Here is a 23,562-nt window from a genome sequence, read left to right on the forward strand (position 1 = left end):
GGTGCGGGGGTCCCAGCTCATTTCGGGGGGGTCCCAGCTCCGTGCGGGGGGGTCCCAGCTCATTTCGGGGGGGTCCCAGCTCGGTGCGGGGGGTCCCAGCTCGGTGCGGGGGTCCCAGCTCGGTGCGGGGGGGTCCCAGCTCGGTTCGGGGGGTCCCAGCTCAGTTCGGGGGGTCCCAGCTCTGTCCGGGGGTCCCAGCTCGGTGTGGGGGTCCCAGCTCGGTTCGGGGGTCCCAGCTCATTTCGGGGGGTCCCAGCTCGGTTTGTGGGGTCCCAGCTCGGTGCGGGGGGGTCCCAGCTCGGTGCGGGGGGGTCCCAGCTCGGTGCGGGGGTGCCCCCTGACGCCCCCCGTGCCCCCCCCAGCCGCGTTCAAGGCCATCTGCCCGGCGGGGAAGGGCTACCACGTGCTCACGTCCCACCAGACCCTGACCATCCAGGGCGAGAGCGACTTCACGCTGCACATCCACCCCGACGGGACCCCCGAGCGGCCCCCCCGGCCCCCCCCGCCCGCCCCCAGCCCCGCGCCGCCCGACGCCCCCCCGCCGCCAGGTCGGTCCCCCCCCCCACCCCCAATTCCTGTGTCCCCGCCTCCCTCACCTGGTCCTTGTCCCCTCTTGCCGTGTCCCTGTGACCCCCCCAATGTCCCTGTGACCCCCCCCATGTCCCTTTGACCCCCCCAGTGCCCCCCCATGCCCCTCTGACCCCCCCAATGTCCCTGTGACCCCCCCATGTCCCTCTGACCCCCCCAATGTCCCTCTGACCTCCCCAATGTCCCTGTGACCCCCCCCAATGTCCCTTTGACCCCCCATGTCCTTTTGACCCCCCATCCCGTGCCCCCCATGTCCCCTGTGACCCCCCCAGTGCCCCCCCATGTCCCTGTGACCCCCCCCAATGTCCCTGTGACCCCCCAATGTCCCTTTGCCCCCCCATCCCGTGCCCCCCCATAACCCTGTGACCCCCCCCAATGTCCCTCTGACCCCCTCAATGTCCCTCTGACCCCCCAATGTCCCTGTGAACCCCCCATGTTCCTGTGACCCCCCCCATGTCCCTCTGACCCCCCCAATGTCCCTCTGACCTCCCCAATGTCCCTCTGACCCCCCAATGTCCCTGTGAACCCCCCATGTCCCTGTGACCCCCTCAATGTCCCTTTGACCCCCCCATCCCGTGCCCCCCCATGTCCCCTGTGACCCCCCCAATGTCCCTGTGACCCCCCCCATGTCCCTGTGACCCGCCCAATGTCCCTCTGACCCCCCAATGTCCCTTTGACCCCCCATGTCCCTCTGACCCCCCCCATGTCCCTCTGACCTCCCAATGTCCCTCTGACCCCCCAATGTCCCTTTGACCCCCCATGTCCCTTTGACCCCCCCCATCCCGTGCCCCCCATGTCCCTCTGACCCCCCCAGTGCCCCCCCAATGTCCCTGTGACCCCCCCAGTGCCCCCCCACAATGTCCCTGTGACCCCCCCCATGTCCCCTGTCCCTCCTGTGCCCCCCCATTTCCCTCACCCCCCCTCCGTGACCCCCCCCCCATGTCCCTGTGACCCCCCCCCAATGTCCCCGGACCCCCCCTGACCCCCTGTTTTGTGTGTCCCCCCCCCCGCCCCACGGTGGGGGGGTCAGTTTGGGGTCTCAGCGCCCCCTCCCCCCGCAGCTGTGACCCCCCCGGCCATGGTGAGTGGGGGGGGACATTGGGGGGGGGGGGACAAGCATGATGGGGAGGGGGCTGGGGGGGGTCACGGGGGGGATGGGGGGAGGGGAGGGGGGCTGGGGGGGGGCAGAGGGGACAGAGGGGACATTGTGCCCCCCCCCAGCTGCCGGCGTTCGGGAGCCCCTCGGAGGAGCAGGGCCTGGAGCAGCCCCCGGGGAGCAGCGACCCCCCCCCGGTACCCCGGTAAGGGGGGGACACGGGGGGACAGGGAGGGGACGGGGGGGGGGACAGGGAGGGGGACAGGGAGGGGACATGGCGGGGACAGGGAGGGGACAGGGAGGGGACAGGGAGGGACATGGAGGGGACACAGGGGGGACATGGAAGGACATGGAGAGGACAGGGAGGGGACACAGGGGGGACAGGGAGGGGACATGGGGGGACACGGGGGGACAGGGAGGGGACATGGGGGGGGACAGGGGAGGGGACAGGGAGGGGACACAGGGGGGGACATGGAGGGGACAGGGGAGGGGACATGGCGGGGACACAGGGGGGGACAGGGGGGGACAGGGGAGGGGGACAGGGAGGGGGACAGGGAGGGGACACGGGGGGACAGGGAGGGGACATGGGGGGGACGGGGGGGGACAGGGGGGGGACAGGGAGGGGACATGGCGGGGACACAGGGGGGGACAGGGGGGGACAGGGGAGGGGGACAGGGAGGGGACATGGGGGGGGACGGGGAGGACAGGGAGGGGACAGGGAGGGGACACAGGGGGGGACATGGAGGGGACAGGGAGGGGGACAGGGAGGGGACAGGGAGGGGACAGGGAGGGGACATGGGGGGGGACGGGGGGGGACAGGGAGGGGGACAGGGAGGGACATGGGGGGGGACACGGGGGGACAGGGAGGGGACACAGGGGGGACATGGAGGGGACACAGGGGGGGACAGGGAGGGGACAGGGAGGGGACGGGGAGGGGACAGGGAGGGGACAGGGAGGGGGACAGGGAGGGGACATGGGGGGGGACACGGGGGGACAGGGAGGGGACATGGGGGGGGACAGGGGGGGACAGGGGGGGACAGGGAGGGGACATGGGGGGGACACGGGGGGACAGGGGAGGGGGACAGGGAGGGGACAGGGAGGGGACATGGGGGGGACACGGGGGGACAGGGAGGGGACAGGAAGGGGAGAGGGAGGGGGACAGGAGGGGACAGAGGAGGGGACATGGAGGGGACAGGGGAGGGGGACAGGGAGGGGGACATGGAGGGGACAGGGAGGGGACGGGGAGGGGGACAGGGAGGGGACATGGGGGGGAGAGGGTGGACATGGGGGGGGACACGTGGTGGGGAGGGGGAGGGAGTTGGGAACAGTTTGGGGACACTTTGGGGACAGTTCCGGGACACTTTGGGGACATTTCGGGGGACATTTTGGGGACAGTTCCGGGACACTTTGGGGACAGTTCCGGGACACTTTGGGGACACTTCGGGCACACACACCAGGTTGAAGGGGGGGGACACGCCCATGACGACCAGAAGGGGTTGGGGACGCTTTGGGGACAGGACCGGGAGCAGAGATGGGGACAGCGACAGAGTTGGGGTGGGCTGGGGGCCGGGGGGCGCTGTCCCCGCGCTGTCCCCACGGTGTCCCCGCGGTGTCCCCGCTGTCCCCAGCGCTGCTGGCCCGGCCCACGCCGGCCCCGCTCTGGCGGCTGCCCCCGGAGCAGCTGACGCGCAGCGCCGCCGAGATCGCGCCCACCCAGGTCACCGGTGAGCGACCCCCGGGACCCCCGGGACCCCCCAGGACCCTCCTGGAACCCCCCCAACCCCTCCCAGAACCTCCTGGGACCCCCCAACCTCCCCCAGGACCCTCCTGGAACCCCCCTGGGACCTCCTGAACCCCCAACTCTCCCCCCAGGACCCCAAACACTCCCCGGGACCCCCCCCCCCCCCCCGGTATTTCCCAGGACCCCTGGGACCCCCAACACCCCCCGAGGCTTCCCTGGGGATCCCCCAAAAGTCCCTGGGACCCCCAGACTCCCTCAAGACCCCCTGAGTCCCCTCAGGGATGCCCCAGAAGCCCCCCAAGACACCCAGAGCCCCCCGGGAGCCCCAAGATCCCATTAGGGACCCCCCTCCAGCACCCCCAAAGCTCCTTTGGGACCCCCCCCAAAATCCCATTGGGACCCCCCAAAATCCTATTGGGACCCCCTCCAGCACCCTTAAATCCCATTGGGACCCCCCCAATCCCATTGGAGACCCCCAAGATCCCCTTGGGACCCCCCCCAAATCCCATTGGGACCCCCCCAATCCCATTGGAGACCCCCCCATCCCACTGGAGACCCCTAAGATCCCATTGGGACCCCCCCAAATCCCATTGGGACCCCCCAAAATCCCATTGGGACCCCCCAAAATCCCATTGGGACCCCCCCAAATCCCATTGGGACCCCCCCTATCCCATTGGAGACCCCCAAGATCCCCTTGGGACCCCCCCAAATCCCATTGGGACTCCCCAAATCCCATTGGGACCCCCCCCTATCCCATTGGAGACCCCTAAGATCCCATTGGGACCCCCCCCCAAATCCCATTGGGACCCTCCAAAGCTCCTTTGGGACCCCACAAATCCCATTGGGACCCCCCAAAATCTCATTGGGACTCCCCAAATCCCATTGGGACCCCCCCAAATCCCATTGGGACCCCCTCCAGCACCCTCAAATCCCATTGGGACCCCCCCAATCCCATTGGGACCCCCCCAAATCCCATTGGGGCCCCCTCCAGCACCCCCAAATCCCATTGGGACCCCCCCCAAATCCCATTGGGACCCCTTGGGAGCACGGAGGGCTCCCGGGGTCACCCCAAAATCCCCCCCCGGGACCCCCCCTCCCCAGAGACGGACGAGTGCAAACTGAACCGGAACATCTGCGGGCCCGGCGAGTGCGTGATGGGCCCGGGGGGGTACAGCTGCCTCTGCTTCCCGGGGTACCGCTGGCACCCCCAGCGCCGCTACTGCACCGGTACGGACAGACGGACACGGGACAGACAGACATGGGGACATGGGGACAGACATGGGGACACGGGGGGTACAGCTGCCTCTGCTTCCCGGGGTACCGCTGGCACCCCCAGCGCCGCTACTGCACCGGTACGGACAGACGGACACGGGACAGACAGACATGGGGACATGGGGACAGACATGGGGACACGGGGGGTACAGCTGCCTCTGCTTCCCGGGGTACCGCTGGCACCCCCAGCGCCGCTACTGCACCGGTACGGACAGACGGACAGACAGGGGGACAGACAGGGGGACAGACAGACATGGGGACAGGGGGGGTACAGCTGCCTCTGCTTCCCGGGGTACCGCTGGCACCCCCAGCGCCGCTACTGCACCGGTACGGACAGACGGACACGGGACAGACAGGGGGACATGGGGACAGACATGGGGACAGACAGACATGGGGACAGACATGGGACAGGGGACAGACATGGGGACAGGGGGGGTACAGCTGCCTCTGCTTCCCGGGGTACCGCTGGCACCCCCAGCGCCGCTACTGCACCGGTACGGACAGACGGACACGGGACAGACAGGGGGACAGGGGGACAGGGGGACAGGGGGACAGACAGACCTGGGGACATGGGGACATGGACAGACAGACATGGGACAGACATGGGGACATGGGACAGACAGGGGGACACAAGGACAGACAGACATGGGACAGACAGACATGGGACAGACATGGGGACAGGGGGACAGACATGGGACAGACATGGGGACAGACGGACACGGGACAGACAGACAGACATGGGACAGACAAACATGGGGGCAGACATGGGGACATGGGACAGACAGACAGGGGGACATGGGGACAGACATGGGGACAGACAGACACAGGGACGGACAGACGGACATGGGACAGACAGGGGGACAGACAGGGGGACACAGGGACAGACAGACATGGGACAGACAGACAGGGGGACAGACATGGGGACATGGGACAGACATGGGGACAGGGGGACAGACAGACACGGGGACGGACAGACACAGGGACAGACAGGGGACACGAGGGGGGTGTGGGGGACATGGGGGACACTGTGGACACAAGGGACATTGGGGGGGGTCAGAGGGTCACACACACCTGGTGACACACCTGTGACACACCCATGCACACCTGTGCGCACCTGTGCAGACGTGAATCAGTGTGGGGCTGGGGGGGGTCACACACACCTGGTGGCACATGTCATGACACACCTGGTGACACACCTGTGCACACCTGTGCAGACGTGAATCAGTGTGAGGCTGGGGGCGGGTCACACACACCTGGTGACACGTTGTGACACACCTGTGACACACCTGTGCACACCTGTGCCACACCTGTGCCACACCTGTGCAGACGTGAATCAGTGCGGGGCTGGGGGGGGTCACAGGGTCACACACACCTGGTGACACACCTGTGACACACCTGTGCACACCTGTGCCACACCTGTGCAGACGTGAATCAATGTGGGGCTGGGGGGGGTCACACACACCTGGTGACACACCTGTGACACACCTGTGCATACCTGTGACACACCTGTGCAGACGTGAATCAGTGTGAGGCTGGGGGGGGTCACACACACCTGGTGACACACCCGTGCACACCTGTGACACACCTGTGCAGACGTGAATCAATGTGGGGCTGGGGGGGTCACACACACCTGGTGACACATGTCATGACACACCTGGTGACACACCCGTGCACACCTGTGCACACCTGTGCACACCTGTGCCACACCTGTGCACACCTGTGCAGACGTGAACGAGTGCGAGGCGGAGCCGTGCGGGGCCGGGCGCGGGGTGTGCATGAACACGGGTGGCTCCTACACCTGTCACTGTCACCGCGGCTTCCAGCTGCGCCTGCACAAGGGGCTGCGCACCTGCGCAGGTACGGGGGGCACGGGGGGGCACGGGGGGGCACGGGGGGACACAGGGGGACGTGGGGAGGGGGTGGGGACAAGGGACATGGCACGGGGAGGGGGGACATGCAATGGGAGCTTGGGGCAGTGCATGGGACAGGAGACAGGGTTGGGGACATGGGACAGGGCAGGGGACACTGCCCGGGGTTGGGGACAGGGGACAGGGCTGGGGACAAGGGACAGGGCTGGGGACACTGCCCAGGGTTGGGGACAGGGGACAGGGCTGGGGACAAGGGACAGGGCAGGGGACACTGCCCGGGGTTGGGGACAGGCTTGGGGTTGAGGACATGAGATGGGGCTGGGGACAGGGTTAGGGACAGGGTTGGGGACATGAGGGGGGGGTGGGGACAGGCTTGGGGACACTGTCCAAGGTGGGGGACAGGGCACAGGGTTGGGGACAGGGCTGAGGACATGGTTCGGGTATGGGGACACTGCCCGGGGTTGGGGACAGGGGACAGGGCTGGGGACAAGGGACAGGGCAGGGGACACTGCCCGGGGTTGGGGACAGGGGACAGGGTTGGGGACAAGGGACAGGGCTGGGGACACTGCCCGGGGTTGGGGACAGGCTTGGGGTTGAGGACATGAGATGGGGCTGGGGACAGGGTTAGGGACAGGGTTGGGGACATGAGGGGGTGTTGGGGACAGGCTTGGGGACACTGCCCAGGGTGTGGGACAGGGCACAGGGTTGGGGACAGGGCTGAGGACATGGTTCGGGTATGGGGACACTGCCCGGGTTGGGGACAGGGGACAGGGCTGGGGACAAGGGACAGTGTTGGGGACAGGGGACAGGGCTGGGGACAAGGGACAGTGTTGGGGACATGGTTTGGGTTTGGGGATGCAGGACAGGGTTGGGGTCAGGCCTTGGGGACACTGCCCGGGGTTGGGGACACTGCCCGGGGTTGGGGACAGGAGCAGTGACCCCCGCGTGTCCCCGCAGACATCGACGAGTGTGCCAAGGGTGACGTGTGCGGGGACGGTGGCACCTGCTCCAACGTGCCGGGCCACTACAAGTGCGAGTGTCACCCGGGCTACCGGCGCAAGGGCTCGCGGCCACCGCTCTGCGAAGGTGACACCTGGGGGGGGGGGGGGGGGGGGGCGGGGACATCGGCACGGGGGTGGCGACACGAGGGCACCAGGGACGGGGACAGGGCACCTCGGAGGGGCCGAGCCGCACTGCGGGGCGCTGTGGGGCCTCCCCGCGATGTCCCCGATGTCCCCGATGTCCCTGATGTCCCTGATGTCCCCGATGTCCCCGATGTCCCCAATGTCCCCGTGCCACCCTCCCCAGACATCAACGAGTGCCTGGATGTGGGGACGTGCCCCGACTCCAAGTGTGAGAATCAGCCCGGGGGCTTCGTGTGCACCCCCTGCCCCCCCCGGCTACCGCGGCCTCAACGGCGCCTGCCTCGGTCAGCACCCCCGGGACCCCGCCGCGACCCCCCCAAAACCCCCCGGGACCCCCCCAAAACCCCCCGCGAGCCCCCAAAAGCCCCCGGGATCGCCCAAAACCCCCCGCGACCCCCCCAAAACCCCCCGGGACCCCCCAAAACCCCCCGGGACCCCCCAAAAGCCCCCGGGATTCGCCCAAAACCCCCCGCGACCCCCCAAAACCCCCCGGGACCCCCCAAAACCCCCCGGGATCTCCAACCCCCCCCGAGACCCTCCCAAACTCCTCCAGGACCCCCCAAAACCCCCCGGGACCCCCCAAAACCCCCCGGGATCCCCAAAACCCCCCGGGATCTCCCAACCCCCCCGGGACCCCTCCCAAACTCCTCCAGGACCCCCCAAAACCCCCCGGGACCCCCCAAAACCCCCCGGGATCCCCAAAACCCCCCGGGATCGCCCAAACCCCTGGAATCCCCCCAAATCTCTGGACCCCCAAAACCCCCCCGGTATCCCCCTAAACCTCCAGGGCCCCACCCCGGGACCCTCCCAAACTCCTCCAGGACCCCCCAAAACTCCTGGGATCCCCCCAACACCCCCTTGGGATCCCCCAAACCCCCCGGGACACCCCCAAAACCCCTGGGATCCCCCCAACCCCCTGGAACCCCCCCAAAACTCCCCCCCAGGCCCCCCCCCCCAACCCCAAACCCCCCAAAACTCCCCCCAGGCCCCCTCCCCCAGCCCAGATCCCCCCTTGGGACCCCCCCCCCTAGGGCTGGGGGCTCACTGGGGGTCCCCCAGATGTGAACGAGTGCGAGGCCGGGGGGCTCTGCCCCGGGGGGGGCTGCGTGAACACCCCCGGCTCCTACAAGTGCCAGTGCCCCCCCGGGCTGCAGCCGGCGCGGGACCCCCCCCGCTGCCAAGGTACCCCCAAACCTGGGGGCTCGGGGGGTCTGGGGGGCTCGGGGGGGTCTGGGGGTCTGGATCTGGGGGGGTTTGTGGGGGTTTGGGGGAGCTCTGGGGGGATTCTGGGTCTGGGGGGCTCTGGGGGGGTCTCTGGGTCTGGATCTGGGGGGTTGTGGGGTTTGGGGGAGCTCTGGGGGGATTCTGGGTCTGGGGGGGCTCTGGGGGTCTTGGGGGTTGGGGGTCAGTGGGGTCTGGGGGGGCTCTGGGTATGGGGGTGGATCTGGGGGGGCTCAGAGGGTTGTGAGGTTGGGGGGTTTTGGGGGGTCTGGGTGGGCTCTGGGTCTGGGGGGGTTGGGGGTCAGTGGGGTCTGGGGGGGCTCTGGGTCTGGGGGTGAATCCGGGGGGGTTTATCGGGGTTTGGGGGGGCTCTGAGAGGGCTCAGGGGGTTGGGGGTCAGTGGGGTCTGGGGGTCTCTGGGGGAGGAGGTTCCGGGTCTGGGGGTTAATCTGGGGGGGTTTATCGGGGTTTGGAGGTGGGTCTGGGGGGGTTGTGGGGGTTTGGGGGGGAGGGGTCCCACACACGGGGGTCTCGCCCCCCCCCCCCCCCCCAGACATCGACGAGTGCGAGTTCGCGGCCGCCTGCGTGGGCGGGGACTGCGTGAACACGGCGGGGTCCTACCGGTGCCTGTGCCCCCCCCGGGTACGCGCTGCTGCACGGCCGCCGCTGCCAGGGTGAGCTGGAGACCCCCGAGACCCCCCCCCAAAACAGCCCGACCCCCTGAGACCACCCCCCAAACAGCCCGAGCCCCTGAGACCACCCCCCACCAAAACAGCTCTCCCACCTGAGCCCCCCCCCCCCGGAAACCCCCATAAACAGCCCTCCAACCTGAGACCCCCCCCCAAACATCCATCCCACCCGAGACCCCCCCCCCGGCCCGGCCGGGCTCCCCCGCGAGACCCCCCCCCCCCGGGGGCCCCCGGGGCAGTGGCTCAACACCGCCTCCCCTCACGACCCCAAACATCCCTCCCACCCGAGACCCCCCCCCAAAACAGCCCGAGCCCCTGAGACCACCCCCACCAAAACAGCTCTCCCACCTGAGCCCCCCCCGGAAACCCCCATAAACAGTCCTCCAACCTGAGACCCCCCCCCCCAAACATCCCTCCCACCCGAGACCCCCCCCCAAAACAGCCCGAGCCCCTGAGACCACCCCCCCAAACAGCCCGAGCCCCTGAGACCACCCCCCACCAAAACAGCTCTCCCACCTGAGCCCCCCCCCCCCCGGAAACCCCCATAAACAGCCCTCCAACCTGAGACCCCCCCCCCAAACATCCCTCCCACCCGAGACCCCCCCCAAAACAGCCTGAGCCCCTGAGACCACCCCCCAAACAGCCCGAGCCCCTGAGACCACCCCCCACCAAAACAGCTCTCCCACCTGAGCCCCCCCCAGGAAACCCCCATAAACAGCCCTCCAACCTGAGACCCCCCCCCCAAACATCCCTCCCACCCGAGACCCCCCCCCAAAACAGCCTGAGCCCCTGAGACCCCCCCCCCAAAACAGCCCGAGCCCCTGAGACCACCCCCCAAACAGCCCGAGCCCCTGAGACCACCCCCCACCAAAACAGCTCTCCCACCTGAGCCCCCCCCAGGAAACCCCCATAAACAGCCCTCCAACCTGAGACCCCCCCCCAAAACACCCCATGCTCCATAACCCCCCCACCCTGGGTATGCACCGGCGCTACCAGGCTGCGTGTGGAGACCCCCGCCCCAAATAAACCCCAAACCCCCCTAAAACAGCCCCCCCCCCCCCGGGTATGCGCTGCCAGGACGAGTGAACAGAGACCCTCCCCAAAATACCCCCCCCCAAAAAAGCCCCCCCCACCTCATAACCCCCCCCCCCGGAATACACGCGGCGCCAGGCTGGGGGTGTGGAGACCCCTCCCCATGGTCCCTGGGGGGGGTTTTGGGGGGTGTATCTCAAACCCCCCCACCCCTCCCAGACATCGACGAGTGCGCGCTGGACCCGGGGCTGTGCCCCCCCCCCGGCACCTGCACCAACCTCGAGGGCTCCTTCAGCTGCCGCTGCCCCCCCGGGCTCGCCCCCAGCCCCGACGGGCGCCGCTGCCTCCGTGAGGGGGGGTCTGGGGGCGGGGGGGGGGGTCGTGGGGATCTGGGGGTGCCCCTGGAAAAAATGGGAGGGGGAGCATTGAGGGGTTTTGGGGTATCCATGGGGTTTTGGGGGGGGGGTCCTGGGGGGGATTCTGGGGTTTTAGGGGGTTCTAGGGGGGGGTTGGGGCATCCCTGAGGTTTTGGGGGGGGTTCCTGGAAGGGTTCCGGGGTTTTGGGGGGTGGTCCCTGTGGATCTGGGGGGATCCCAAGGCGGTCGGGGAGGGGAATTTTTAGGGGGATCCCTAAACCAAGAGCTTTTTATGGGTGCTGGGGTTTCCTTGGGGGTCTGGGGGGGTTCCTGGGGGTCCCAGAGAGGTCTCAGGGGTCTCTGTGAGACCCCTGGACCTCAAAGGGGGGGGATGGGCTCGGTTCTGGGAGGGTCTTTGGATCCCTGGAGGGGTGGGGGGAGACCCCTGGAACTCCGAGGACTCTTTGTGGGCTTTGGGGGATCCCTGATGCTCTGAGAGCTCTGGGGGGTCTTTGGGGGATCCCTGAGGTTCCCAGTGACCCCCTGCCCCCCCTCCCCAGCTCGGGAGCCCCCCGCCCCCCGCAAGGAGTGTTACCTGAGCCTGGAGCTGCCCGCCTTCTGCGACGCCGTGCTGGGCACCAACGTGACGCGGGGGGAGTGCTGCTGCTCCGTGGGGGCGGGCTGGGGGGACCTGTGCGAGGTGTACCCCTGCCCCCTCCCCTCCTCGGGTATGGGGAGGGGTCCCCAACCGCCTGCGACCCCATTTCCAGCCCGGATTTGGGGGGGTTTGGGGAGCTCTGGGGGGGGCTGGACCGACCCTCCCGCCCCCATCCCCAGCAGAGATTGTGGAAAAGTGGGGACACCGGGGGTGGGTGGGGGTCACCAGGGGTGGGTGGGGGTCCCCGGGGATGGTCTGGGGGTCCCGAGGGTGGTCTGGGGGTTCAGGACCCTCCCCTTGATGTTTCTTTGCCGCCCCCAGCAAAGCTCGTGGCGCTCTGTCCCGGTAAAAGGGGGGACACCGGGGGCGGTTTGGGGACACCGGGAGCGGTTTGGGGTCACCAGGGGGCGGTTTGGGGTCACCAGGGGGGGTCCCGGGGATGGTTTGGGGGTCCCGAGGGTGGTCTGGGGGTTCAGGAGCCCCTCGTTGAGGTTTTTTCCCGCCCCCAGCTGAGTTCGTGGCGCTCTGTCCCGACGGGAGAGGCTTCATCCAGGACGACAACGGCCTCGACTACGGGGTCCCCGCACACCGCGGTGAGACCCCCGCCCCCCACCGTGTCCCCCCTTGTCCCCCGCATCCTCCGGGGGGGGGGTTTCTGTCCCCTGCCGCTCCCCCTGTCCCGAGGCTCCCCGTTTTTCCCCGTTTTTCCCATTTTTCCCCCATTTCCCCCCTTTTTCCTTATCCCCTTCCATCCCCTCTGTCCCGAGAGGGGGGTCCCTGTCCCCTGGGGGTGTCCCCGACCCTGAGCCCCCTCCCCACCCCTCAGACATCGACGAGTGCGGCCTCTTCGGCGACGAGATCTGCAAAGGGGGCAAGTGCGTCAACACCCAGCCGGGCTACGAGTGCTACTGCAAGGCGGGCTTCGACTACGACAGCGCCCTGCGGCAGTGCCTGGGTGAGGAGGGGTCCCCGGGGGTCCTCGGGGGGTCCCGGGGTCGGGGGGGCCATGGGGAGAGAGCAGCGGGGTCCTGAAGCAGCCTGGGCTGTTTGGGGGTATTGGGGATTCTGGGCTGTTGGGGGGTCTTTGGGGTGTTTAGGGGGTCTTTGGGGTGTTTAGGGGGTCTTTGGGGCGTTGGAGGGGGGGCTGGGAGTGCTGGGGGGGGTCCCTGGGGTGTTCGGGGTCCCGGGGTATCGGGGATCCCCACAATCCCGAGGGAATCCCCGGGAGTCCCCGCAGCTCTTGGCGGTATTGGGGGCTCCGGGGGTTTTTTGGGGGGATCCCTGGGGGTCCCCAGCTTGGCTGGGAATCCCAGAATCCCACCCGGGCCCCCTCCCCAGACGTGGACGAGTGTCTGGACGAGTCCAACTGCGTGGACGGAGCGTGCGAGAACACGCGCGGCTCCTTCCGCTGCACCTGCGGCCCCGGGGCGCGCTACCACCCCGGGCTGCGGCGCTGCCTGCCCGCCCCCGAGCACGGTGAGAGCCCCCCCGAGCACGGGGAGACCCCCCCCGGGGCACGGGGAGACCCCCCCGGGCATCGTCCGACCCGCTCGGGCCACTCTGGGGGAGTGGGAGGGGGGCCGAGTGCCAGGGACCACCTCGGGGCTGTGGCTTTGCCTGTGCGCCCCCCCCACCCCCGCATGCTGAGACCCACCCCCCTACAAGGTGAGACCCCTCCCCACCATGCTGAGACCCCCCCCCCGGGCACGCTGAGACCCCCGAGGGGGCCGCAGGTGTGTGTGGAGGGGGTGGGGGGTGTGCAAATGGAGCCCCCTCCCCTCCAAACCATCGCTGTTGCGGGGTTTTTGGGGGGGGGGGGGTGTGGGATTTGGGGGTTCTTTGGGGAGGGGTTTGGAGGTCCCTGACCCCCCCCCCCTCCCCTCCAGAGCGCCCCCCCCCGCCGGAGCGGGCCCCTCCCCCCCCCCGAGCGGCGGGACGTGTGCTGGCAGCGGCGGGGGGACGAGGGGGTCTGCGGGGCGCCCCTCGGGGGGGGACCCCTGACCCTGGACGAGTGCTGCTGCCGGGGGGGGGCCGGCTGGGGTCCCCACTGCCGACCCTGCCCCCCCCGGCCCCCAGGTCAGCGCGGGGGGGCTGGGGGAGGGGCTGGGGGGGTGGTCCGGGGGGGGTTGGAGGGTCCTAGGGGGGTTTAGGGGGGAGTTTGGGGGGCTGTAGGGTCCAAGGGGGGCTTTGGGGGGGGTCCCTGTGGGTTCTGGGGGGGGTCCCTATGGGGTCTGGGTGGGATCTCTATGGGGTCTGGGGGGATCTCTATGGGATTTGGGGTCTCTATGGGGTCTGGGGGGGGTCCCTATGGGGTCTGGGGGGGGTCCCTATGGGGTCTGGGGGGATCTCTATGGGATTTGGGGTCTCTATGGGGTCTGGGGTGGTCCCTATGGGGTCTGGGGGGATGTCTATGGGATTTGGGGTCTCTATGGGGTCTGGGGGGGTCCCTATGGGTTCTGGGGGGGGTCCCTATGGGTTCTGGGGGGGGTCCCTATGGGGTCTGGGATGGTCCCTATGGGGTCTAGGGGTCCCTATGGGGTCTGGGGGTCCCTATGGGGTGGAGGGGCTGATTTTGGGGGTGCCCCCCAGGCCTGCCGTGCCCCCCCGTGCAGAGCGAGAGCAATTCCTTCTGGGACGTCAGCCCCCTCGGCCTGGGGGGGCCCCGCAGAGGTGGGACCCCAAAACCCACCCCCCCCTCAACCCCCCCCCCAAATTCACAACTGAGACCCCCAACCTTGCCTTGAGCCCCTCCAACCTCCCCCTCCCCCACTTTAGGACCCCAAACCTGACCCCAAACCCCCTCTGAGCTGGGGTCCCCGTGTCCCCCCCCCGCGGGACCCCCAGCCCCCCCCGTGTCCCCCTCCCCAGGTGACGACAGCTCCGAGGAAGACTCTGCCGAGTGTCCCTGTCCCGGGGGGGTCCCCGGCCGCTGCCTCCGCTCCCCCCGGGGGGGCTGCGAGTGCCCCCCCGGCTTCCAACCGGACCCCACCCGCACCCGCTGCCTCGGTGAGACCCCCCCCTCGAGGAAACGGGACCCCCAAACCCCCCTGGGACCCCCCCGAGAGACCCCCCCCCCCCCCCCAGGACCGAGGGTTTTGGAGCGCTGGGAGGTGGGGAGGGGGTCAGGACCCCCTAAAGATTGGGGACCCCTGGGTGGGTCTGGGGGGGTCCCCGCTGCCCACAGACACCGGTTGGTGCCGGGGTTTTGTTGTGGCGGGGTGGAATTTGGGGGGTCCCGGGGGATTTTGGGGGTCCCGGGGGATATTTTTGGGCCCCCCTGTTCCCCCCCATATATCGATATCCTCGGGGTTGGGGTGGGGGGGGAAGTTTGGGGGGTTCCATTAGGGAATGTTGGGGGTTATTGTGGGGGTCCCTGACCTGTGTGTGTGTCCCCCACCCTTCCCCAGATATCGACGAGTGTCGCGACCCCCGGGGGGGTCCCCGCTGCCCCCGCGAGCGCTGCATCAACACCAGCGGCTCCTTCCGCTGCGCCTGCAAAGCCGGCACCAGCCGCGCCCGCCCGGGGGGGCTCTGCCTGCCCCAGCGCCGCTGAACCCCCCCCCGGGACCCCCCGGGACCCCCCGGGACCCCCCGGGATTCACCAGAACCCCCGGGATCCTCTGGGACCCCCGGGATCCACCGGAACCCCCGGGAGCCACCCGGATCCTCTGGGACCCCCCGGCACCCACCCGGACCCTCGAGGACCACCCGAGGCCCGGCCCCAGCCCCACTGAATCCCCCCCGGGACCCCCCGAGATTCCTGAGACCCTCTAGGATCCCCCGGGACCCTCTGGGACCACCCGGACCCACCGGGACCCCCCGGGCCCGGCCCCAGCCCCGGGACCCTCCAATCCTGGTCCCACCATCGCTGAAAAGCCCCCGGGACCCCCGGGACCCCCCAGGACCCACCCGGACCCTCTGGGACCACCCGGGACCCACCGGGTCCGGCCCCAGCGCCGCTGAACCTCCCCGGGACCCCCCTGGGACCCCCAGGACCCCCCCGGGACCCCCCGGGACCCCAATAAAGGACGTGGGGGAACGGCCCCGGCAGCGCTGCCTAGATGGGGGGGGGGCTGGAGGGGATTTTGGGGTGGGATTTTGGAAATTTGGGAATTTGGGGAGATTTGGGGGGAATTGTGGCAGTTTGGGGTGTGGGGGGAAAGATTCGGGGGGATGTGGGGGGGATTGGGGGTGAAATCGGGGGGATTTTGGGGTGAAACCAGAAGGAATTTGGGGTGAAATCAGGGAGATTTTGGGGTAAAATCAGTGGGATTTTGGGGTAAAATCAGGGGGATTTTGGGGTGAAATCAGGGGGATTTTGGGGTAAAATCAGGGGATTCTGGGGTGAAATCAGGGGGATTTTGGGGTGAAACCAGAAGGAATTTGGGGTAAAATCAGGGAGATTTTGGGGTAAAATCAGTGGGATTTTGGGGTGAAATCAGGGGGATTTTGGGGTGAAATCCGGGGGATTTTGGGGTGAAACCAGAAGGAATTGGGGTGAAATCAGGGGGATTTTGGGGTGAAATCAGGGGGATTTTGGAGTAAAATCAGTGGGATTTTGGGGTGAAATCAGGGGGATTTTGGGGTGAAATCGCGGGGGGGAGGGGTTCGGTGAATCTGCGGCGATTCGGGAGGAAGCCGTGACCACGCCCCACCACACAAACCACGCCCACCCACTACCACACCCACGGAGATCACGCCCACCAAAGCCACACCCTCCGGTCTCACCCAATGGCGGGCGGCGGCGCGCGCAGGCCCCGCCCCCTCCCGTCGTGCCCCGCGCTGCCCGCGCCGGCGGCGGCCGCGGTGAGAGGCGGGGGCGGTGCCGGGTCCCGGGACCGGGGCGGGTCCGGAGGGGTCGGGACCGGGTTTGAGGGGGAGTCTGGGGGTCCTGGGTGGGCTCAGGCACGGGGGGGGATTTGTGGGGAGGGTCCCGGGTGGTCCCTGAGCGTTTCCGCGGGTTTGGGGGTGCCGGGAAGGGGCGGGTTCGTCCCGGGGCTTCCCCCAATCCCCCTCCGAGCCCCCCAAGCTTGACCCCACGTAACCCCCCCAGGACCCCCAACCCCTCATTTCCCCCCAGTCCCTCCCATGGGCTCCAGCCACGCTGCTGATCCCCCCCCCTCACTCTGTCCCGGCTGTGGCACTCTGGGACCCCCCCAATAAACCCCCAATTTTTCCCTTGTAAATCCCCCCTGTAACCCCCTCCCCATTTCCCCGGGGACCCCACCTCTATTTCCCCACCGTGGGGCTGAAACCGCTGCTCCTGTTCCCCTCTGTGGGCAGCTCCCCAGCCCCTGAGACCCCCAAAGCTCCCCCCAAGACCCCCAGAACTCCACCCAAGACCCCCAGAGCTGTCCCCCCAGACCCCTACCTGAGACCCCCATTCCCCCTGGCTCCCCGCAGGCCCCAGCATGGGGCTGAAGCCCTGGCAGAAGGCTCTGTTCCCCTCTTTGGGCAGCTCCCCCAGCCCCTGAGACCCCCAGAACTCCACCCAAGACCCCCAGAGCTCCCCCCCCAAGACCCCCAGACCCCTACCTGAGACCCCCATTCCCCCTGGCTCCCCGCAGGCCCCAGCATGGGGCTGAAGCCCTGGCAGAAGGCTCTGTTCCCCTCTTTGGGCAGCTCCCCAGCCCCTGAGACCCCCAGAACTCCACCCAAGACCCCCAGAGCTCCCCCCCCAGACCCCCAGACCCCTAGCTGAGACCCCCATTCCCCCTGGCTCCCCACAGGCCCCAGCATGGGGCTGAAGCCCTGGCAGAAGGCTCTGTTCCCCTTTTTGGGCAGCTCCCCCAGCCCCTGAGACCCCCAGAACTCCACCCAAGACCCCCAGAGCTGTCACCCCAGACCCCTAGCTGAGACCCCCATTCCCCCTGGCTCCCCGCAGGCCCCAGCATGGGGCTGAAGCCCTGGCAGAAGGCTCTGTTCCCCTTTTTGGGCAGCTCCCCCAGCCCCTGAGACCCCCAGAACTCCACCCAAGACCCCCAGAACCTTCCCCCCCCAGCCAGGACCCCCAGAACTCCTCCTGAGACCCCCATTCCCCCTGGCTCCCCGCAGGCCCCAGCATGGGGCTGAAGCCCTGGCAGAAGGCTCTGTTCCCCTTTTTGGGCAGCTCCCCCAGCCCCTGAGACCCCCAGAACTCCACCCAAGACCCCCAGAACTCCACCCAAGACCCCCAGAGCTCCCCCCCCAGACCCCTACCTGAGACCCCCATTCCCCCTGGCTCCCCGCAGGCCCCAGCATGGGGCTGAAGCCCTGGCAGAAGGCTCTGTTCCCCTTTTTGGGCAGCTCCCCCAGCCCCTGAGACCCCCAGAACTCCACCCAAGACCCCCAGAACTCCACCCAAGACCCCCAGAGCTGCCCCCCAGGACCCCCAGAACTCCTCCTGAGACCCCCATTCCCCCTGGCTCCCCGCAGGCCCCAGCATGGGGCTGAAGCCCTGGCAGAAGGCTCTGTTCCCCCTGCGCTCCGTGGCCGCCGTGGTGCGGCTCTTCGAGGCCGAGCTGCGGCAGCCCGAGCCCGACCTGGTGCTGCTCTCCTTGGTTCTGGGCTTCGTGGAACATTTCCTGGCCGTCAACCGAGTGCTCCCCACCAACGTGCCCGGGCTCACCTTCGAGTCCCGGCCGGGGCCGGACCCCCAGACCCGGCTGTACTTCCCGGTGGCCGAGCTGTCCATCGTGGCCGCGCTCTACGCCCGGTTCACGGCGCAGATCCGGGGCGCCGTGGACCTGTCGCTGTACCCCCGGCCCGACGGCTGCTCCTCCAGGGAGCTGGTGAGGAAAGTGTCTGATGTCATCTGGAACAGCCTCAGCCGCTCCTACTTCAAGGACAGGGCTCACATCCAGTCCCTCTTCAGCTTCATCACGGGTGAGGAGGGGTCCCGAGGGGGTTGGTGGGGCTGGGGTCTCACCTGGCTCACATCCAGTCCCTCTTCAGCTTCATCACGGGTGAGGAGGGGTCCCGAGGGGGTTGGTGGGGCTGGGGTCTCACCTGGCTCACCTCCAGTCCCTCTTCAGCTTCATCATGGGTGAGGAGGGGTCCCGAGGGGGTGAGGAGGGGTCCCGAGGGGGTTGGTGGGGCTGGGGTCTCACCTGGCTCACATCCAGTCCCTCTTCAGCTTCATCACGGGTGAGGAGGGGTCCCGAGGGGGTTGGTGGGGCTGGGGTCTCACCCAGAGCAGCCTCAGCTGCTCCTGCTTCAAGGACAGGGCTCACATCCAGTCCCTCTTCAGCTTCATCACGGGTGAGGAGGGGTCCCGAGGGGGGTGGTGGGGCTGGGGTCTCACCTGGCTCACATCCACTCCCTCTTCAGCTTCATCACGGGTGAGGAGGGGTCCAGAGGGGGTGAGGAGGGGTCCCGAGGCGGTTGGTGGGGCTGGGGTCTCACCTGGCTCACATCCACTCCCTCTTCAGCTTCATCACGGGTGAGGAGGGGTCCCGAGGGGGTGAGGAGGGGTCCCGAGGGGGTTGGTGGGGCTGGGGTCTCACCTGGCTCACATCCAGTCCCTCTTCAGCTTCATCACGGGTGAGGAGGGGTCCCGAGGGGGTTGGTGGGGCTGGGGTCTCACCTGGCTCACATCCAGTCCCTCTTCAGCTTCATCACGGGTGAGGAGGGGTCCCGAGGGGGTGAGGAGGGGTCCCGAGGGGGTTGGTAGGGCTGGGGTCTCACCTGGCTCACATCCAGTCCCTCTTCAGCTTCATCATGGGAGAGGAGGGGTCCCTGAGGGGGTGAGGAGGGGTCCTGAGGGGGTTGGTGGGGCTGGGGTCTCACCCAGAGCAGCCTCAGGGCTCAGTGGATGTTGTGTCCTTCTTCTGCGGGGTCCCTTGTTTCTGTGTCCCTTCCCTTGGGGACAGCTCAGGGGTGGGGTTGGGGGGGGTTTGGGGGGCTCTGTGTGTCCCTGAGCCCCCTCAGGGGTGGGGTTGGGGGGGGTTTGGGGGGCTCTGAGTGTCCCTGAGCCCCCTCAGGGGTGGGGTTGGGGGGGTTTGGGGGGCTCTGTGTGTCCCTGAGCCCCCTCGGGGTGGGGTTTGGGGGGCTCTGTGTGTCCCTGAGCCCCCTCAGGGGTGGGGTTGGGGGGGTTTGGGGGGCTCTGAGTGTCCCTGAGCCCCCTCAGGGGTGGGGTTGGGGGAGTTTGGGGGGCTCTGAGTGTCCCTGAGCCCCCTCACGGGTGGGGTTGGGGGGGTTTTGGGGGCTCTGTGTGTCCCTGAGCCCCCTCGGGGTGGGGTTTGGGGGGCTCTGTGTGTCCCTGAGCCCCCTCGGGGTGGGGTTTGGGGGGCTCTGTGTGTCCCTGAGCCCCCTCGGGGTGGGGGCTGGGGGGGTGTGGGGGGCTCTGTGTGTCCCTGAGCCCCCCCTGTGCCCCCCCAGGTACCAAGCTGGACAGCTCAGGTGTGGCCTTCGCCGTGGTCGGGGGCGTGCCAGGTGCTGGGGGCTGCCCGACGTGCACCTGGCCCTGAGCGAGGACCACGCCTGGGTGGCCTTTGGGGCCGGGGGGTCCCAGACCGCCGAGGTCACCTGGCATGGCAAGGGCAACGAGGACAGGAGGGGAAGCCCGTGCAGGCCGGGGTGGCCGAGAGGGTACGGGGGACACGGGGGTGGGAGGGGCAAAGGGACAGGGGGGACATGGGAGGGGTCATGGGGACACTGAGGTGGGAGGGGCAAAGGGACAGTGGGGACATGGGAGGGGTCATGGGGACACTGAGGTGGGAGGGGCAAAGGGACAGGGGGGACATGGGAGGGGTCATGGGGACACTGAGGTGGGGGGCATCAAAGGGACAGGGGGGACATGGGAGGGGTCATGGGGACAGTGGGGACGTTGGGGTGGGGGGGTCAAAGGGACAGGGGGGACATGGGAGGGGTCATGGGGACACTGAGGTGGGAGGGGCAAAGGGACAGTGGGGACATGGGAGGGGGCCATGGGGACAGTGGGGGACATTGGGGTGGGGGGCATCAAAGGGACAGTGGGGACATGGGAGGGGTCGTGGGGACAGTGGGGACATGGGAGGAGTCAAAGGGACAGTGGGGACATGGGAGGGGTCATGGGGACATTGGGGTGGGGGGGTCAAAGGGACAGTGGGGACATGGGAAGGGTCAAAGGGACAGTGGGGACATGGGAGGGGTTGTGGGGACATGGCGGGGGGCTGAAAGGATGCAGGAATGGGGGGACAGGGGTACAAGGATGGGGGTGGGACAAGGGGGTGCTGGGGGACACTGAGGAGCCCCTGGGACAGACAGAGCTGGCAGTGCAGTGAGGGGACACAGGTGGATGGGTGCCCATGTCCCCTGTGTCCCCATGTCCCCTGTGTGCCCAGAGCTGGCTGTACCTGAAGGGCTCCTACCTGCGCTGCACGCGGCACATGGAGGTGGCGTTCATGGTGTGCGCCATCAACCCCTCCATCGACGGCCACACCGACAGCCTGGAGCTGCTGCAGCTGCAGCAGGTGAGGGACAGGTGTGGGGCAGGTGAGGGACAGGTGTGGGGCAGGTGAGGGACAGGTGTGGGGCAGGGCTGGCCCAGCTGTGCCCAGGTGAGGGGCACCCCCACATCTCTCCTTCCTCTCCCCCTCAGCGCCTGCTGTGGCTGCTCTATGACATGGGCCACCTGGACAGGTGAGAGGGACCCCCTGACCCAGCACAGGGCTGCCCCCCAAGCTGCCCTGGGACCCCCCCCCCACCCCAACCTGCCGTGGGGCCGCCCCCCCACCTGCCCCACAGGTACCCCATGGCCCTGGGGAACCTGGCTGACCTGGAGGAGCTGGAGCCCACCCCTGGCAGACCCGACCCCCCTCACCCTGTACCACCAGGTGAGCACGAGGGGGGGGTGTTTGGGGGGGCTCAGAGGTGTGCCCAGGTGTGCCCAGGTGGGTGCTGACCCCTCCCTGCCCCCCCCAGGGCATCCATTCTGCCCGCACCTACTACAACAACGAGCACATCTACCCCTACCTGTACCTGGCCGGGTTCCACTGCCGCAACAAGAACGTCAAGGAGGCCCTGGAGGCCTGGGCTGACACGGCCACCGTCATCCAGGAGTGAGTGGGGGGCTCTGGGGGGGGGGTCCTAGGAAATCCTTGGCTTACCTGTGGGCTCCTGCTCCTCCCCCTGGGCTGGGCTGGGGGAGCTCCCTCCCTGCTGTGGGGCTGGGGGGGGCTGTTCAGGACTGGGGTGCCCAGCCCCCCTTTTTTAGGGGGGGGGGGTCTATATCCCCCCCTGTGCCCCCCACCCACCCAGGGTTGGGTTCTTGGGGTCCCTCCCTGTCCTTTGTGGGTTCTGTGTCCTCTTTAGGGGTGCCCACATCTATGGGGCAGCCCCCCAAGCCCTCCCCTGCCCCCCACCCGCCATGGGGCAGCCCCCCAACCCCCCTAGGCAGCCCCCCAAGCCCTCCCCTGCCCCCCAACCCCCATATGGCAGCCCCCCAACCCCCCTAGGCAGCCCACCAAGCCCTCCCCTGCCCCCCACCCCCCATGGGGCAGCCCCCCAAGCCCTCCTCTGCCCCCCAACCCCCATATGGCAGCCCCCCAACCCCCCTAGGCAACCCCCCAAGCCCTCCCCTGCCCCCCAACCCCCATATGGCAGCCCCCCAACCCCCCTAGGCAACCCCCCAAGCCCTCCCCTGCCCCCCACCCGCCATGGGGCAGCCCCCCAAGCCCTCCTCTGCCCCCCAACCCCCATATGGCAGCCCCCCAACCCCCCCAGGCAGCCCCCCAAGCCCTCCCCTGCCCCCCAACCCCCATATAGCAGCCCCCCAACCCCCCTAGGCAGCCCCCAAGCCCCTCCCCTGCCCCCCAACCCCCATATGGCAGCCCCCCAACCCCCCCAGGCAGCCCCCCAAGCCCTCCCCTGCCCCCCAACCCCCATATGGCAGCCCCCCAACCCCCCCAGGCAGCCCCCCAAGCCCTCCCCTGCCCCGCAACCCCCATATGGCAGCCCCCCAACCCCCCCAGGCAGCCCCCCAAGCCCTCCCCTGCCCCCCACCCCCATATGGCAGCCCCCCAACCCCCCCAGGCAGCCCCCCAAGCCCTCCCCTGCCCCCCACCCGCCATGGGCAGCCCCCCAACCCCCCTAGGCAGCCCCCCAAGCCCTCCCCTGCCCCCCAACCCCCATATGGCAGCCCCCCAACCCCCCCAGGCAGCCCCCCAAGCCCTCCCCTGCCCCCCAACCCCCATATGGCAGCCCCCCAACCCCCCTAGGCAGCCCCCCAAGCCCTCCCCTGCCCCCCACCCGCCATGGGGCAGCCCCCCAAGCCCTCCCCTGCCCCCCAACCCCCATATGGCAGCCCCCCAACCCCCCTAGGCAGCCCCCCAAGCCCTCCCCTGCCCCCCAACCCCCATATGGCAGCCCCCCAACCCCCCTAGGCAGCCCCCCAAGCCCTCCCCTGCCCCCCACCCGCCATGGGGCAGCCCCCCAAGCCCTCCTCTGCCCCCCAACCCCCATATGGCAGCCCCCCAACCCCCCTAGGCAGACCCCCAAGCCCTCCCCTGCCCCCCAACCCCCATATGGCAGCCCCCCACCCGCCATGGGGCAACCCCCCAAGCCCTCCCCTGCCCCCCACCCGCCATGGGGCAGCCCCCCAAGCCCCCCCCCTGCCCCCCCAGCTACAATTACTGCCGTGAGGATGAGGAGATCTACAAGGAATTCTTTGACGTGGCCAATGACGTCATCCCCAACCTGCTCAAGGAGGCGGCGGCCGAGCCCCCCCCGGGGGCTGAGGTGGGACCTGGAGCTGGGCACCCCCAAATCTGGGGGCTCCTGGGTGGGGGGGGAGCCCAGCCCGGGTGGGTTTGTGTGTGGGTCCTACCCTGGGGAGGGGGGGGAATTTTGGCTCTGGATTTGGGGGTCTCCACTGGCAGACCCCTCCCCATATCCCACTGTGATGGGGTGGGGGTACCCCTACCCCCTTTTATGGGGT

The 23,562-nt window shown here is 69.0% G+C and overlaps 2 protein-coding genes across 2 annotated transcripts; both read left to right on the forward strand.

The window, feature by feature from the left end:
• Positions 1-276: 276 nt before the first annotated feature.
• On the forward strand, positions 277-15,709 carry LOC132323040 (latent-transforming growth factor beta-binding protein 3-like; the record flags this gene model as incomplete). Its single annotated transcript, XM_059837820.1, is given in 23 exon segments — positions 277-548; positions 1,650-1,669; positions 1,810-1,889; positions 3,142-3,179; positions 3,313-3,408; positions 4,527-4,652; positions 6,423-6,554; positions 7,523-7,651; positions 7,874-7,956; positions 7,958-7,994; positions 8,770-8,892; positions 9,485-9,564; positions 9,566-9,605; positions 10,872-11,000; positions 11,569-11,736; positions 12,176-12,259; positions 12,493-12,621; positions 13,005-13,142; positions 13,553-13,557; positions 13,559-13,742; positions 14,256-14,336; positions 14,535-14,672; positions 15,074-15,709. Coding segments are annotated over 23 exon segments (2,458 nt in total), but the record flags the coding sequence as incomplete, so codon positions are not given.
• Positions 15,710-16,412: 703 nt separating this feature from the next.
• Positions 16,413-23,537, forward strand: MEN1 (menin 1; the record flags this gene model as incomplete). The annotated part of the gene is given in 11 exon segments (XM_059837821.1): positions 16,413-16,472; positions 18,081-18,530; positions 20,025-20,071; positions 20,074-20,206; positions 20,209-20,234; positions 20,969-21,097; positions 21,226-21,266; positions 21,372-21,438; positions 21,440-21,460; positions 21,549-21,685; positions 23,249-23,537. Coding segments are annotated over 10 exon segments (1,332 nt in total), but the record flags the coding sequence as incomplete, so codon positions are not given.
• Between the last annotated feature and the right edge of the window lie 25 nt (positions 23,538-23,562).

The sequence above is a fragment of the Haemorhous mexicanus genome, unplaced genomic scaffold (genome assembly GCF_027477595.1).
Source record: "Haemorhous mexicanus isolate bHaeMex1 unplaced genomic scaffold, bHaeMex1.pri scaffold_263_ctg1, whole genome shotgun sequence".
Taxonomy (NCBI): Eukaryota; Metazoa; Chordata; class Aves; order Passeriformes; family Fringillidae; genus Haemorhous; species Haemorhous mexicanus.